Genomic DNA, 17,128 nt, shown 5'->3' with positions numbered 1-17,128 from the left:
TCCACCTTTAATTTTCTTTTTTTTTAACAAATGTTTCTCTGTTCCTTTGTTCCTCTCAAAAAGTATTACTATCTTCCTGCATTAGCAAAGCCCTTAGAGAAGACATCCTTTAGTCAAATAGAAGAAAAAAGTTATTATTAGTAGTTCTAATAATGATTCAAAAAACCTCTGTCCTCCTAAATATTTATATGCATATCAGAGAGTGTCAATTCTACCTCCCTCTGATTTTATCTCTTTATCAAATAAGTTAAATAGAGCTAAACAGTTTTAGAGATATGAAGTCAGCATGTGTCTTAATTTAACTTATTTGATAAAGAGATAAAATCAGGACTTGGGGTGTGAACCTGAAATTTTGCCAAGAAAGATCGAAGTAGTCACTTAGTTCTTGACTAAGATAAATTGGTTCAATTTAATCTTTAAGTGACTACTTCGATCTTTCTTGGCAAAATTTCAGGTTCACACCCCAAGTCAAGAGTAAAGCAAAGAAGTTTTTATGTTTGAATTTTCCAGTTTTGTATGAACTCCCCACCCTTAGAAACTGATAAAACTAAGCAACCATTGATTGCCATCTACAGTGCCTCAATGTTCAGTTGATTAAACAGCAGTGTTAAAATGTTACCTGAGTATTGAAAAGAAATTGAAGTAAAAATAATCTAAAATATTTTTTCAACAAAAACAATTACATTACAAACAAGCTGGTTAAAGCCATCATACAAACGTTAATATACTACTCTATACGCCAACCACTTGGAACAAGGACATTTTGGTACCTACTTACTTTTCCTAATAAATCACACAAAATTATTTTTTAATAAACTTTTTTTTTAAATTTAATTTTAATGATATATACAGGTAGTCACTGGGTTACATATGAGATAGGGACTGTAGTTTTGTTCTTTGAATTGAATTGCTTTAATGAAATGCAAATAGGTCAGATGTTTGTCTCAACGTATTATTAGGCAGTTTGGTGTCACCTCACTGTGAGCTAAACACAAACAAAGCAAAAAAAATTATTTATGGAGCCTAGATATTCATTAACTTCTGGAGCAAGCTGTGCTTTGATATGCAAAAAGAAAACTTCAGAGATTGTCTTGGTCATTAAAGAGTTACAAGAGGCTGCAAAAAAGAGCTCCCCCCCCAAAAAAAAATCACCCACAACCTCAGTTGTGTTGGGCAAAAGATTTCTTCTGCAAGTTATGGAAACCGCCTCTCCCCCATCCAGCCTCCATATGAGCAAGCAGGCAATCTCCATGTTCGTATCTGGGATTCGTCCGTATGTTGCATGTCCTTAACTTGGAGACTACCTGTATAAGGCCAGCCGTTTGCAAACATATAGACATCCTAGAAATACAAGTTCTTGCAAGATTACTTATATTATGCAAATGTAGAATAAACCTATTAGGCAGTGCTACTCTTGAAATGTCTGTACAATTTATTAGATATGCCATCTGTGAACATCCAAATGTCATGTGAGATCAAACCAAGGTGATTGATTGATCACATGTAGATTTCTACAGACTTGGCATGGACTAGATATCTGTGGACTACCAACCATTGCATTAAATAAAAAAAAAAACAGAAAAACCTAACATGAATGACATGAATGCAACAAAAAATGTAAAAACTAACAAAAAAAATACATTTTGGCTGGTAATTTGCCACTATGGGGCCTGGAAGTCAGACTACATTATACTAATGTTGCAGTACAAAGAGCTTGGGCAAACTGGGGTTCCGACTACTAGACTTAAAGCGGAACTAAACCGAAAAATCACACATACCTTTTGAAAGGATCTGCAGGTTTCTTGGCTCTATTCCTCTGTGATTTCTCACCATCCCAGTGTCCCTCAGTGCATCAGAAGAGGCGCCTGGGAAGAATTGGTCAACGACGAATACACTCGTTTGGTAACAAGCAATCTTCATCTTTATTGTAACAAACATCTAGTTTTATAACATAACAAAATATCACTGTGCGTGCTCATTTACCACAGTAGAGAGATAATAGTATCTTTGTTCTAATACAAAACCGCTTTGCTACATTGTTTCAGACACGTACAAGACATCTTGTTATTCTTTAATTGTCAGCAATATCTGAATTTAGCAGATGTCAGCAAGAACACTTATTTGGCAGAACAATAACAAGGAATACATCTATCTCTAAAACTAGAACTAGAATGGAAAACAAAATGGAGTGTCTTAGGTAACAAAATGGAGTGTCTCAGACCCTTTCACCTTTAATTCCTCAGATCCCTCAATTGCGCTGGACCTTTCCTCAATTGGGTCTTGCGCCGTCATGGAATTCTTCCTTATCCCAACATGGAAGATGCGCCAGTTTCCGCCATCTTCAGTCTTCTTCTTCCTTCTTCAGGCCCGATTTTGCACTGTGGAGGCACAAATAAATTTAAATAAATCCAGTCAATTTCCCTGTGGGCAGTCTCAAAAACCTTTGAAATGGGTTGCAGCTTTTTGAAGAGTTCCCAGTAGATGGTTTGAGATTTGAAATGGAGATGGTGCTACTACACCTTCACATCACCTATCAGGGTCAAGTCCAAAAATGTATTTGAGGTAGGGTTCCAAACCAATTAAATGGCAAAAATAACATAGGTATAATTAATCATGTAAGAATGTGTATGCTTCTCCAGAATATTAGTAGAACCTTCAGGTCAAAGGATAACCAAAGTTGAAACGTGCAAGCAGGTACTGTATTGAACTCCTTTTTATTATTATTATAAGTTATGGAAGATAATGTGTGTTACTTCCTCCACCTCCTAGATTGTAAGATCTTTGGGTAGGGTCCTCTCTTTCTGTGCCACTGTATTTATTCATTTGTCATTTGCACACATTAAATTTCCAGTGCTGCGTAATATGTTGGCCCTGTATAAATCCTGTTTAAATAATAATAATTATTATTTTATTATTAATAAAATAATAATAATATTAATGTGTGGGATCCATTTAATTTTACATTTGGATACATTAGCTGCGGGGGGGGGACTTTGTCTATGCACCACAGTAGAGTGGAGATTCAATGACCCCATGTGAGCTGGGCAGATTTGCCCAGATCTAGTCATTTAGGGCTGAGTCTATTAACAGGGAGGGTCACCAACTCACAATCTGCTCTGCAAGCATAGGAAAATCCCAGAAGAAAAAGAAAGAACTGACATTAAGCAAGAAAGACGTGTTCCTATTTCCACCAACATGAGCACTGCGGGAAAAGTAATCTAGTTTTATATATAATTATTTTCTATTTTGTCTTTTGTTCTAAACAGTGGTACAAATTTAAATATTGTTATTTCTGTAGCAATGTTAAGTATTTCCTAGAAATGTTCACGTTTACTGAATTTGTCTATGCAACGTATGAAGATTTTTTTCCTACAGTCTCAATAAATCTGTGATCTGTATATGAAGGCTTGGAATCAAGGCTCAGTACAGATGTAGCGAATTCTTATAGTAAGAGGAATGTGGAATGTATTCAGTGTTCCCTTCTAATAAATGCCTTTTCTTTGTCCTAGGAATCATATAATCATAGGAAAATGATTACATCAGAAAAGTAGAACAGCTATTCTATTGTGCAAATGTCACTGATTTTTTTTTAAGTAGTTGAACTTGCTACTCCTATATATTGTATTGTAATTTAAAATTGCATAATTTGCTGTGTTCTACATAACATATTCCATCTAAAGTCTGAAACTCAGAACAGATATTAAGGGGTTAGTTATTGCAGAAACCTAATAAAATTAGTAGCTGTAGAAGTTTATGTGTTTTTGGCATGACCTCTAATAACATTACATTCTTTTATTTTTAATTTATTATTATTAGTTGTTTTTTTTTTATATTCTAGTAGTATTAGCAGTTGTTGGTTTTTTATTATAGCTTTTATTGATACTACTATTTCTACTTCTACCACTTCTGATATCATGTCATGTAATGTCTTGTGTAAGTAGAAGGGAGACAGTAGAGTAAATGTAGAGACAGCGCTGTTCTGTTTTATGAGATGGGTAGGGGGAAGATGTGTACAAGGTGTCCAGCTGCGTCCTCTATATTAGGAAACAATAGCATGGAAATATCTGCAAGGCAAATCACTAAGAAGTTGGGTGACAGTTGTACAAACATTGAATTTTTGCCCAAAAAAATCATTAGTCAAATTCTAATTCAACAAAAATTGTGCATCTGTACATAGCTTAGATCAGTAATCCAAAATAGGCATGCAAGCCAAAAAAAGTACTGAAGGCAGAGCATGGGTATGCAAGGCAGGCAAGTGACATTTTTAATCATAGTGATGAGAGATTTTTGTTAGCAACAAATCAAAGAATTGTGAAATGAAATGCTATGGTTTTTAGTAAAATGGTTCAGAATATTAGTGCCCAAAATTTACAGTAATTGTATTTATTCATACTGCAGTCTAATCATTTATTTCACTTCTTAGGATATTATATGTAGGGCAGCTGTTGCCTGGGAGCCTCATAAACCTCTGTCTATTGAACAAATTACTGTGGCACCACCAAAAGCCCATGAAGTTAGAATTAAGGTATGTAAATGTCATTACCAGAATGTATTTGTCACTCAAATAGTCACCTAAAATATCAAAAATTCAAAAATATATATATATATAAAATTGTGAAATGATTTATTCCTATGCACTTTCATTAGCTCTAGACATTTTCATGGATAGTATAAATGTACCTTCTAATTATGTATATTGTCTTCAAACCACTCCAAAGTAAAAAAAAAAATAGCATGAAGGCAATAAAATATATAATTTAAAATGCAAAACTTTATTGATTACAATTAAGTAAAATCATATTAATTAAAGTTGATCCATATTGATCCAAACCAAAAGAAAATAGAGAGAACAGTAAACTCCTTACATTGCAATAGTATAAATATCAAACCATTCCAAGCAATTTTATACTACAGCTGATGGACATGGTGCTGGGATAACTATTATCATTATATACACAAAAAAAACAAAAAACAATTTGCCTAATCAGTTCCTGAATCTGTTTGCTTTTAAATTACCTAGTAATGCAATGCAATTAATTTAAAAACTTGCATGCTTTTTTACCATGTTGATGGGCTTTCCAATAATTCTAGCATTTCCAATGGTACAGGAAAGTTTTCTGCCTTCTGCAGCAGACAATCATCAGAGGAGAAGTTGTAGACATTTCTCCTATTAAAATAAAACAGAATATATGCAATATTTGTGGCCACAAACACAGGTATATATTAAATAATGCTAATGCTTTGGACCCAGTAGATTTATTTACAGTAGAGAAATAAATAAAAGTAATTACATGATGCAGTAGTAATATCATAGAAAGGATAAGAGAAACAAGAGGACCTAGCATGCTGTGCACTTAAATTACCTAGAAGCTTGCAATATATTAAGAAAATGCACTTTTTCTACAAAATGTTTGACACACATTTTAGAAAGTAACATGTATCATATGTACTTGAGTATAAGTCGATCTGAGTATAAGCTGAGGAACCTATTTTTACCTTGGAAAACAGGAAAAATTGACAGACTTAAGTATAAGCCGAGGGTGGGAAATGCTGCAGTTACTGGAATCGCTGCGAGCTAAAACACAAGTGAAAAAGTGTCTGAAAGCGGTACAAAGTGGTACTGCATTCACCCACTGTAGTAGCGTCAGTGTAGTGCAGGCAGGGCAGACAGGGCTGTAGGGATAGCGGTAAGGGTCAAACAATAGTAAGCTGTAATTAGATGTTTCAATTGACACCCTGACATCATAGTGATTGCATTACTATTGTGTGAGCCTTTAATATAAGCAATGCAACTCCTCCATTGTTCCTGCTGGGATAAACTCTGGTCTCTCCACACCGCTCTCTCTGCACAGAAGTGGTTACTAAGGACACGCAGAAACTCCCTCAACAAACAGACCCCGCCCAACTCTGCCCTACTACAGGCTGAAACAGAGTAGGTCCGGTTGTTAAGGGAGTTTTTGCTTTGCTGTCAGTGTAGTGAAAGTCAGCTTGTAATATACTGCACATATACACCATGCATTGTGGTGCACTGTATTAGAAAAAAGGTTTATTTCTCTCTATTAAGGTTTTTTTTTTTTCTCTATTATTCTATGTGCGTCATAGCTTATGGTAAGTATTAGACTTAAAAAAAAAAAAAAACTAGAACTCTAACCAGGCAAGTTCTTTATTGCAGCCAATAATCCTTCTGCAATAAAATCCCCTTAACTGCCTGACCGCTATTTGTGCGCTCACATGTCCTCACACAATCATTGCCTCCTCTGGGTTCCTGATCTCCAGCCATCTTGATTTTCAGGTTGTAATAATGTGAGCTAATTCAGCCCCGGAAGTCGCAAGGGATGCATCCAGCTTTTTCCTAAAGCAATCTTTAATAGTTGCTGAAACTCCTCCCTAAGGGAGCCGATTCCACATTATCACAGACCTTACAGTGAACAATCCCTTCCTTATCTGGAGCTTAAACTTCTTTTCCTCCAGACGCAAAGAGTGCCCTCTTGTTATTTGTAATGATCTCAAAGTGAATAAATAGAAAGAGTTCTCTGTATGGACCATTTATATATTTATACAGGGTGATCATATCCCTCCTTAAGCGTCTCTTCTCAGTTCAGCTAATCTCTCCTCATAGCTGAGCTCCTTCATTCCTTTTATTAGTTTAGTTGCCCTTCTCTGCACTGTCTCCAATTCCACGATGTCCTTTTTGTGAACTGGTGACCAAAACTGGACTGCATATTCCAGATGTGGTCTGACCAATGCTTTGTACAGGGGCAGGATATTGTCTCCATCTCTGCAGTCTATTCCTCTTTTCTTACAAGAAAGTACTTTACTAGCTTTAGATATTGCAGCTTGGCATTGCATGCTGTTATTAAGTCTATGATCTACCAGAACCCCCAGATCCTTTTCCATTACTGACTCCCCCAAATGTATACCTCCTAAACAGTATGAAGCATGCATGTTGTTAGCTCCTAAGTACATAACTTTACATTAATCTATAATAAATGTAATTTGCTACTTTGCTGCCCAGTCAAACAGTACATCCAGGTCTGCTTGTAGATTATAGACATCCTGTATGGATTTAATTCCATTACATAGTTTGGTGTCATCTGCAAACACAGAAATTGTACTTTTAATCCCAAACTCCGTATCATTTATGAAGATGTTAAACAGTAATGGTGCCCACACTGAACCTTGGGGTACACCACTAATAACCGTAAACCATTCAACTATGAATCATTAATTACAGCTCTTTGGATGCGATCTTTAAGCCAGTTCTCTATCCATTTACAGATTGACTTTTCTAAACCTACTGACCCTAACTTGCATATTAACAGTCTGTGGGGTACTGTGTCAAATGCTTTAGAAAAGTCCAAGTACGTGTTCTTCTTGTTCCAAAAGGATTACCTATACTTAGTATTGGTATGCATGGTAAAAAGACATTTGACCATAAATTGGCAAATGTCTCCCAAAAAATGATTAGCTGTGATATCTGCCCATCTTCCATATCTTTCACACACCTGAGCTTGGATTGTCCCTAACTAAACAGATCTAGCATCTGTGAAGCAAAATTACTTCACAATGTCTCCCGTATGCATTGCAGGCTCAGTACGGTGGGCTGTTTGTGTCCAGACTCAGACCTGCGATGGGACCCGTCCAGAAGCCATCCACTGTCCCATCGCAGGTCTGGTTCTGGCATTATGACGTCACTCTGGGGGAAGTTTCTTTCCCTTTGAGTGACACGCGGCTCCCCGCGCATTTGCAGTCCAGTGTCCGTGAAATTAGTGGTCCGTGACGTTCAAAAGGTTGGCCACCAGTGTCCTAGTTCTACTTCTCCAACCCACTATAATGTCAGCCTAATTAAAAATGCTAAAAAAGTGTCTTTTTTAACCATGTTATCTATTTTCCCAGATTCTTGCTTCTGGTATTTGTGGATCAGACAACAGTGTGCTTAAAGAAATTGTTACTTCCAAATTTCCAGTGATTTTGGGTCATGAAGCAGTTGGACAGGTTGAAAGTGTTGGACCAGGAGTAACATGTGTAAAACCAGGTAAGCTTACAGGGACCCCGTCACTTTACAAAATTAATGTTCCTTGCTTGTATGAAGCACAGGCACGTAGATGTCCCTACTTACAACTGCATTCAACTGCTATATGTAAATGCTAGGCAGCTCTATTACACAAAGCACTGATACTTCTATGTAGTGCTGGAGCTTTCTCCCACTTTCACACAATTCTATTGGTCCATCTCTATTGTCAGACTCACTGACCAATGGAAAATATTAAGAAGGAAGGCAGTAAGGAAGTTTATGCATCAGGAATTGCTGCAGCTGAATTGCTAAAGCTTTATCTGATCAGAATAAGCCAGTATCATGACAAAGCAGAGAATACTGAAAGCTGCAGCATGTATATTCTTTTGTCTCTATATAGGTGAAAACCACTATACTGCCTTTAAGGATCCTTCATAGCTATAGCACACACAGAAAATAATGATATCATCCCAATGTTGGGGTTTAAACCAAACCTAAATATAAACATTATTGAAGTCAACAGGAAAGAAATTCTTGTCTAAAATAAAAAAAGGAGGGTATATGTTGGGAATGTTTCAATTAACTGTTATCTGGGATGTATTTCCTACTCTGGCTGACATAGTAAAGCAGCTTGGAAAGTTGGGAAATGTCTTCAACATTACAAGAGTCCAGTTGATTGTGACAAACTATTAAAAAACAACCAAAATCCCAAGAGGACATTGTTGGCTTTGTTTTCCTGTGAATAACAAAATGTATGATTATTATTATTATTAATAATAATAATAAACAGGATTTTTAAAGCATCAACATATTACGCAGCGCTGTACATTAAATAGGGGTTGCAAATAACAGACTAATACAGACAGTGACACAGGAGGAGGGGACCCTGCCCCGAAGAACTTACACTCTAGTAGGTAGGGGAATTTACACACAATAGGAGGGGATATGTAGTGGTGGGAAGTAGTGATGGTTTCAAAAGACAGAAGAAGATGGGTAGGCAAGTTTGAAAAAATGGGTTTTGAGTGCTCTTTTAAGTAGAAGGTTAGAAAGTAGGAGCAAGCCGAATAGGACGAGGAAGACCATTCCAGAGAGTTGGGGCAGCTCTAGAGAAGTCTTGTATCCATGCGTGTGATGAGGTTATGAGTGAGGAAGTCATTAGTAGGTCATTGGAGGAGCAGAGAGAGCTCTGGGGTTGCTGGGGGAGTACTTTTTTACCAGGTCTAAAATGTAAGTGGGACAATAACTGTGTAGGGATTTGAAGGCAAAGCACAGGAGCTTGAACTCGATTCCAAGGTGAAACGGAAGCCCGTGTAGAGATCTGCTAAGAGATGCAGCGGAAGAGGGGTGGTGGGAAGGATGGATGAGTCTGACTGCAGTATTCATAATAGACTGTAGAGGAGAAAGTCGGGTTAGTGGAACACCAGAGAGGAGGAGGGTACAGTAGTCCAGACGATAGATTATAAGAGCATGTACAAGGAGTTTGGTGGTCTCTGGGATCAGGTAGGGATGGATTTTGGAGATGTTGCGTGGATGAAAGTGACAGGACCTGGAAATTTTCTGAATATGGGGGGTAAATGAGAGGGCAGAGTCAAAGGTGACACCAAGGCAACGTGCCTGAGGGGAGGGCCGAATAACAGTGTTGTTAACAGTTAGATTTATGTCAGGAGGAGATTTGGAATTTGAGGGAGACAAGTCAGGAGTGGGCAGAGAGATTTGAGTGTCATCGGCATACAGAGGGTACTGTAAGCCCAAGGAGAATATGGGACTACCGAGAAAGGAGTGTACAGAGAAAAGAGAACCAGAGTCCAATGACTTATCCTTGGGGAACACCAACAGGAAGGTGAGTGGGTGAGGAGGAATTACCATTGAAAGAAAATTGAAAGGAGCGGTCAGACAGATAGGAAGCAAACCAGGAGAGAGCAGGGAAAAGTTGCCTTGGGACTTAGCTCTGATGAGGTCATTGGCCACTTTAGTAAGGGCTGTTTCAGTGGAATGGGCAGATCGAAAGCCAGACTGGAGAGGGTCAAGGAGAGAGTTGGTGCTCAGGTAATCGGTGAGTCTTTTGTAAACAAGGCAATCAAGTTTGGAGACATATGGGAGAGGGGAGATAGGACGGTAGTTAGAGGGTAGGGAGGGGTCCAGTGAGGGTTTCTTTAGGATAGGGAGAATTATGGTATGTTTGAAAGCTGAGGGGTATTTACCAGTAGAAAGGGAGAGGTTGAATAGTTCGGTCAGGGCAGGGGCCAGGGTGGAGGAATGGGCACGGAAAAGATCAGAAGGAATTGGGTCAAGAGGACAGGTAGAAGATGTAGATGAGGAGAGAAGAGAAGAGACTTTGTCCACAGTAACAGGGCTGAGGGAGGCCAGTGATGATTTACAGGTGGAAGGGGTGGGTATGGGGTTGGAGTGGCTCGGTGGGCAGAGACATCATGTCTGATTTTGTCCATTTGATCTCTAAAGTAGGTGGCAAAGTCTTGGGCAAAGAAGGATTTTGTGGGGGGAGCAGGTGTGGGGTTTAGGAGGGAGTCAATTGTTGAGAAGGGGTTGCGTGGGTTGGAGGCTTGAGAGGAAATGACTGCCGAGAAATAATTTTGCTTGGTGACAGTGAGCTCTGTGTTAAAGCTTTGTAGCTTGGCTTTGTAGTCCATAAAGTCAGCACTGAGACCAGATTTTCTCCACTTACGCTCAGCTGCACGATCACAATTTGATTTAAAAAAACAAGAAATATTTTATTTTATTGCAAAATAAGTTTTAAGTCATTATGTTTTATTACCTATTTATTTTCTAATTCACATTTCCTGTTTACAGGTGACAAAGTCATCCCACTTTTTATTCCCCAATGTGGAACATGCAGAGGCTGTAAAAGCCCGGACATCAATTTCTGTGATAAAAATGAGTAAGAGTATTATTTTACCAAAACTTTTGCCTAATTTTGCCATTATTATGCCATCATTATACACCTTGATTCTACAAAATGCATAAATAACTCCCCCCGACACTGTAATGCATAAGCTACTCATTACTAGTCATGAGAGAGAACAAATATAATACTTTACTCCCCAGGCTATTAATGTGTGTTCTATGTTTAAAGCTATAAAACTGCTTTATTTTGTAACTAAGGCTTAAGTTTGTTTGCAAGCTTTTTTTATAGTTTTCTCCCTGATGCACCCACAACTGTCCTGTTATTTATTCATACATTCAACAAAATAGTTTTTCTATGAAACACTGCTAACACAAAGCCATATAGGTGTGGTTTATGTATGCTACAACTGATATATCCCAGGTTAATAATGTACACATGGAAGTTTGGCAGCTGCCCAGCATACTGTAGCTCTAGAATTAGCTTGACAATTTGTCATCCACACATTTACATTTGTCAGCTGTAAATGCATTCAAACATATAATATATCTATAGAATATACCTGTTAAGGTAGAAAACATTTCAACTGCCAATAGTATTTATCATAAAATATTCCAGTTTATAAATCTTTGTGTTCTGCTTACTGATTGTACTAAAAGTAGGTTCGTGTCCACTGAATTCTAATGTTTTAAACTCCTTATCTTATTATTCTCTCAATGTTCTAAACAGCTTGGGTGCCAAAACAGGACTAATGCCAGATATGACCAGTCGATTTACCTGTAAAGGCCAGCCAATCTACAGCTTAATGGGTACAAGCACTTTTACAGAGTACACTGTGGTAGCTGACATAGCTGTTGCCAAAATAGATCCTCAGGCCCCTCTTGAAACCTGCCTTATAGGCTGTGGATTTGCTACCGGGTACGGTGCAGCTATAAACACGGCTAAGGTAATTGTTTTTTTTAAAAAAATGGAACCACTGACAAAAGCTTAAAAAATTATTTACTAATTTTTTAATTATTATACTAATTTTAATTTTTTTTTAAGTAAATAGGTTTCTTAAGTTATATATCTGTTATATATCTTAAATATGCAAACCCATCATGAAGTTATCTACATTTAGGTTTTGCATTAATTTTGATTTAGACTATATTATGCATCTTCTTATTCTTAACCCTTCTGTGATAAATAATAGATTTTTAAAACAAAGGAGATGAGGGAAATACTACCAGGGTCCACACACATTTTAGTTTTTTCCACCAGACTGTGGTCATCAAGGATTGGATTTCGACAGGACTGTTCCACAACAATATATAATGCATGGGAAGTAGATAGAACTGCCAATTCCCTATTTTGCAAGGAAGTACTGATATTAAAATTATGAAATAAATAAAACAAGACCAGATGAGCTTTATATTTTTTTTAATACCTTTCTGTATTTGGTTATCCCCCAGGTAACTCCAGGTTCTACCTGTGCTGTCTTTGGATTGGGAGGTGTTGGCTTCTCAGCCATAGCTGGATGCAAAGCTGCTGGAGCTTCTCGCATTATTGGGGTCGGAACTCACAAAGAAAAATATCCAAAAGCCATTGAATTGGGAGCTACAGAGTGCCTAAACCCAAAGGATTATAATAAACCAATCTATGAGGTCATCTGTGAGAAGACTAATGGAGGTGTGGATTATGCCATTGAATGTGCTGGACGCATTGAAACTATGGTATGTAAAAAGCTGCTAATACTAATATTTCATATACATTTAAATATATACTCCCTCACTACTTTCCAAAAGAGTTTAGTATGGGATTTTTTAGGTTGGGTTTTTGAAAGTGTAATTCTCTTCAACTAGTATTAGGGTTGAACTTCAACCTTCCCCTTATTTACAGTTGTACACGCTCTTCCATGTGCTGAAATTGGTTACTTTAATTTTACTGCACACAGTCAGTTTTCACAGTGTATATGATAAACTGCAGCAAGTCCTCCTCTCCTCCTCCCCTCCTCCTTATTCATGCACGCTCATCTTCTATATTGAGCATTACCTAGGGCAGTCTGCATGAATCAGGGAGCTGTGATGTTTTCAAGATGGTGTGCACATTATCTGGTCAACTCCTTCAACCAGCCATTTTATTTAAATTGCATAGGTGAGCTTACCAAGATTTAGGTTTTAAATAGAGGGTATAAAGAAAACCAAAAAGCTTTATAAATTATTACTATTTAGAATGGAAGGGGGAGGGTGAACAGTTTTTCATGTTCAGCTTTACAGTTTCCTTTTTTATCTGCCTGCTCATTAGACAACAAATTAGCAATGATTGTGATTCTGTGGTGAGGGATAATACTATAAACAACTAAACTAAACTTGGAAATAGTTGTATTACCTCCCCAGCCGTGCATGAAGTATGGCTGAGCAAAATTACAAATCCTTTGCATTTTAAATAGTTTCTATATACAGTATATTAGCGTGCATTGCTTTTAGATCAAAATTAAAAATATTCCACAATATACAGTAAGTGGATAAGTGATACTATGAAGATTATTTGCTTTAAAGCAAATGGGTAGGTAGGGCTTAGCATCAAATTATGGATAGATCCTATATCATCAAGTTGTTCATGATAAAGGCTAAGCAGTCTCAGACAGGGTAAAAAGGGGCTTTTCTGGATAAAGGAAGCAGCAGTAAGTCATTTGTGGTATCTACTTAGGCAGCACATTTATTTTTAGGTAGCACATTTGGAGAACAGGTTCACTTTATTCAAACTAAGACGCAATATTAGATAATAAATCATACAACATGAATCAACTTTCACCTATTAGTAACCCAACCATTATATCATCTATATTTTTATGGCAAATATTAGATGTAAAGATGCAAACACTTGACACTAGATACCCCAAAAAATATCCAATATTCAGAAAATCATATATATTTTATAAACATTTATATGTAAATTTTTTTTATAAAGTAAATAAATCAGTTTTCCAGGAATTACAAAATCAATGTAATATACTGTATATACCATATACAGTTGTTCATATGTACACTTTTTATAAATGTAATAATGTTTTTTCAGATGAATGCATTGCAGTCGACCTACTGTGGTAGTGGAGTGACAGTAGTGCTTGGAGTAGCATCTCCAAGTGACTGCCTTTCACTGAATCCACTTTTGCTACTGACAGGACGGACTGTAAAAGGATCTGTATTTGGAGGTATGATTATATTATTCTTATGGGTTAGCTGTAGCTTTATGTATACTTAAGGAAAACAGTTAAAAGTTCAGAACTGACCTTGAGTGGTGCCTGGTCAATCAAACAAGATGCACTAAAGGAGTCTATAAACAAGTGGGATGTGACTATTTCATGCTCTGACTGCAAATGAATCTATTTTAGAAGGAAATACAATCATTGTAAAATTGAATAATCTAAACCAGGTATGATTCACCTGTTAAAACCCAACAATAAATTCAATGGCAAGCAAAATTTATAAAAAGTTTGTATAACTGAAAAATTGTACTGCTAAGTAGAAATATCCAGCCAAGTCTCCAGTTTTGGCTGTATAATGAATGCAGAGGTCAATTCCTTAGCAACAAGTCATGCAAAGGATGCAATCAGCAACAGTAGTAGGTAAATCTATAGCAACAGACTAAAAGCAAGCAATATTTATGGGCTTGTATATCATTTATATCATAGAATAGCACTGCCATGTAGAAAGTAAAGTTATCCATCCTAGCAGCCGGTTATAGCTATTGAGTGGAAAGTCCAATTCTTCTAGCTGCCAAAAGACACTATGGGCCTGATTTATGAAACCTCTCCAAGGCTGGAGAGAATACACTTTCAGAAGTGAAACTGGGTGATCCAGAAAACATGGAATGAATTTAAAAAAGAAAAACCATTTGCTAGCAAATGTTTTGAATCATGGACCAGATCCATCCCAGGTTTGCTGGATTACCCAGCTTCACTAATGAAAGTGTATTCTCTCCAGTCTTAGAGAGCTTTCTTAAATCAGGGCCTATGCCTCTCTCCTCCATTATTTCTCCATATAACAAATGCAGCCATATAACAAATCATCTTACCCCTATCATCATTACAAGATGTACATCCGTCATCTACCTCAACTTGAGTCATAGGGCCTCATCTATTAAAGCTCTCCAAGGCTGGAATTTCTGAATCAGCCAGCTTCACCAAAGAAAGTGTATCCCCGCCAGCCTTTGAAAGCTTTATTAAATCAGGTCCATAATGTCCCTTAACACATACTCCAGACAGGGCATGATTGGGCAAAGTGATCGGTCAAAGTGAAAACTTGTAAATTGCAGTATGGATGTTGTAGAAGAGAACGTAAATATACAAACAATATGGATTTTACTTTTTAGGCTATAAAGGTGAAGATGTCCCAAAGCTTGTAGATGATTATATGAAGAAAAAAATCGATGTTAATTTCTTGGTTAGGGCGCAATTGACACTGGATCAAATCAATAAGGCATTTGAGCTACTCAGCAGTGGACAAGGGTATGTTTACAAAAACTGAAAATTAATTTATACTCAGTATAAAAATAAAAGTTTTTCATTGCTACATTGAAAATTATTTATATTGTATATATATATTTAAAATGTGTAGATGGTTGAAATATGCATATATGTATATATATATATATATATATATATATATATTTTTTTTTTTTTTTTTTTTTTTTTTTTAATGCAGTTTGGTATTGCAAACCTTTTTGCCTAAATCCTAAATATTACAAATAATCTCCCTTTTCCTCGTTTCCTACTTTAGACTCCGGAGCATTATTGTGTGCCAACCAGCAAATGAATCCAACAGCAAATGATTTCTTCGTGATCAATAATATTTTACATTGTAATGCTTATTTTCTAATCAATGGTGTTTGTTACATTAGTGGTTTACATTGTGGTTTACATTGCAATTTCTTCTCACTGCATTGAATTTGTGTAGAGTTTTCAAAAAGAATCCTAAAACATATGCAGATATGGCAGATGTAATACCAAAGAAATAAAAGTGATTTGTTGCAGTAAAACAGTTCAATTGACATTGGTGTCAACCCACTGCAACCGATCAAAATGCATTATTTAAAATTTAACTGACCTGGCTGCAGCTAACATATGAATAAATGTTATGGACAATGAGAAAAAAATGCATTTGAGTAGTTTAACTGGGAAACATTGAATAGTCACAAATTATACATTAAAAAAATCACCAAAAAAATCAGATGTACAATATGTTACAGAGCACAAAATAATACATAAACAATTTATAGTCCTGAGATAGTACAGTCAATGGGCCTGATTTATTAAAGCTCTCCAAGGCTGGAGAAGATACACTTTCCTTAGTCTTTACACTTTCAATCCTCAACCAGATCCATTCTAGGTTTTCTGGATCATCCAGGTTAACTGAGGTATTTTCTACAGCCTTGGTGAGCTTTAATAAATCAGGCCCAATGGGTTAATGTACTTTAGGGTATTTTCAGACTACTAGAGAAGCTATTTTAGCTGTATTGTTTAAATTAGGGCTATACAAGCATTTTCTTGCATAGGAAAACATACTTATGCATACTTTGACCAGCAGTGTTTGTGCCTGTGCTTACCAGTACAGTAACTTCATGATAACTGTTTGATAAAAATGATCAAAATAAACCCTCATATGCAACTAAATAAGCCTTAGGAAATTGTAATTTGCACTATATTTCTGAACAGATCCAATGGTGTATCCCTCAGTAGCTATTCACTAATGACTTTTAATTGTATCTTTTTTACTTTAGGATGGTCTTTAAGAATCATAATAATAAACTGAAGGGTGAAAGTGTGTGTAGATTTTATTCTGCATTTTATTAAACTTATAAAACATGGAATAAAATGAAGCTGCTTTAGTTTAACATGTCTGTTTCTATTTTCTAAAAGCTTATATATGTATGAGAAATCTGTTTAAGGTGAACCTAAAAAAAAATCAAAGAACACATACTCAGAAGTGGCATCAAAGCACAAGAATGAGGACACATGTCAGACAAAACTTTGAAACAAGCATTAAAAACCTTCAGTGATAAAAATAGGATACAACCTTTATAAAAGGTCAGCCACCTGATGCCGATGCTCTGCTTCATCTTTTATCATATACAACCTAGGAGGACGGATTGCTGCAGAGGCTTGACATGGCAGGCATGATACAGGGAGGTACTTACCTGCAGGGCACACACTGAGGCATGGTGGCCTGAAAGTAGCTAAATCATAGCCTGACACTACTAAATCTTGTAAGATC

The 17,128-nt window shown here is 36.6% G+C and overlaps 1 protein-coding gene and 1 long non-coding RNA gene across 3 annotated transcripts in view; one reads left to right on the top strand and one right to left on the bottom strand.

Moving 5' to 3' along the window:
* Window positions 1–17,128, bottom strand: part of LOC140326746 (uncharacterized) — a 298,797-nt gene that overhangs the window by 237,051 nt on the left and 44,618 nt on the right. The window contains exons 2-5 of one of the 2 annotated variants that reach the window (XR_011919921.1): window positions 5,063–5,167; window positions 2,230–2,378; window positions 1,779–1,938; window positions 1,139–1,341 (exon numbers count right to left, since the gene is read on the bottom strand). This is a non-coding gene — a long non-coding RNA (uncharacterized lncRNA). Of the gene's footprint in view, window positions 1–1,138; window positions 1,342–1,778; window positions 1,939–2,229; window positions 2,379–5,062; window positions 5,168–17,128 lie in introns of those variants that run through there. The other variant, XR_011919922.1, reaches the window with a different exon arrangement.
* LOC140326744 (NADP-dependent alcohol dehydrogenase) lies at window positions 3,111–16,748 on the top strand. The gene is made up of 9 exons (XM_072405615.1): window positions 3,111–3,213; window positions 4,424–4,525; window positions 7,897–8,035; window positions 10,823–10,910; window positions 11,604–11,820; window positions 12,326–12,586; window positions 13,932–14,067; window positions 15,228–15,363; window positions 15,635–16,748. Exons 1-9 carry the CDS (start codon window positions 3,196–3,198, stop codon window positions 15,684–15,686), a joined length of 1,149 nt encoding a protein of 382 aa, XP_072261716.1. The 5' UTR covers window positions 3,111–3,195; the 3' UTR covers window positions 15,687–16,748.

The sequence above is a fragment of the Pyxicephalus adspersus genome, chromosome 3 (assembly GCF_032062135.1).
Source record: "Pyxicephalus adspersus chromosome 3, UCB_Pads_2.0, whole genome shotgun sequence".
Lineage (NCBI taxonomy): Eukaryota > Metazoa > Chordata > Amphibia > Anura > Pyxicephalidae > Pyxicephalus > Pyxicephalus adspersus.
The sequence above is the reverse complement of the archived record's forward strand: the minus strand, read 5'-3'. Positions and strand labels throughout refer to the sequence as shown.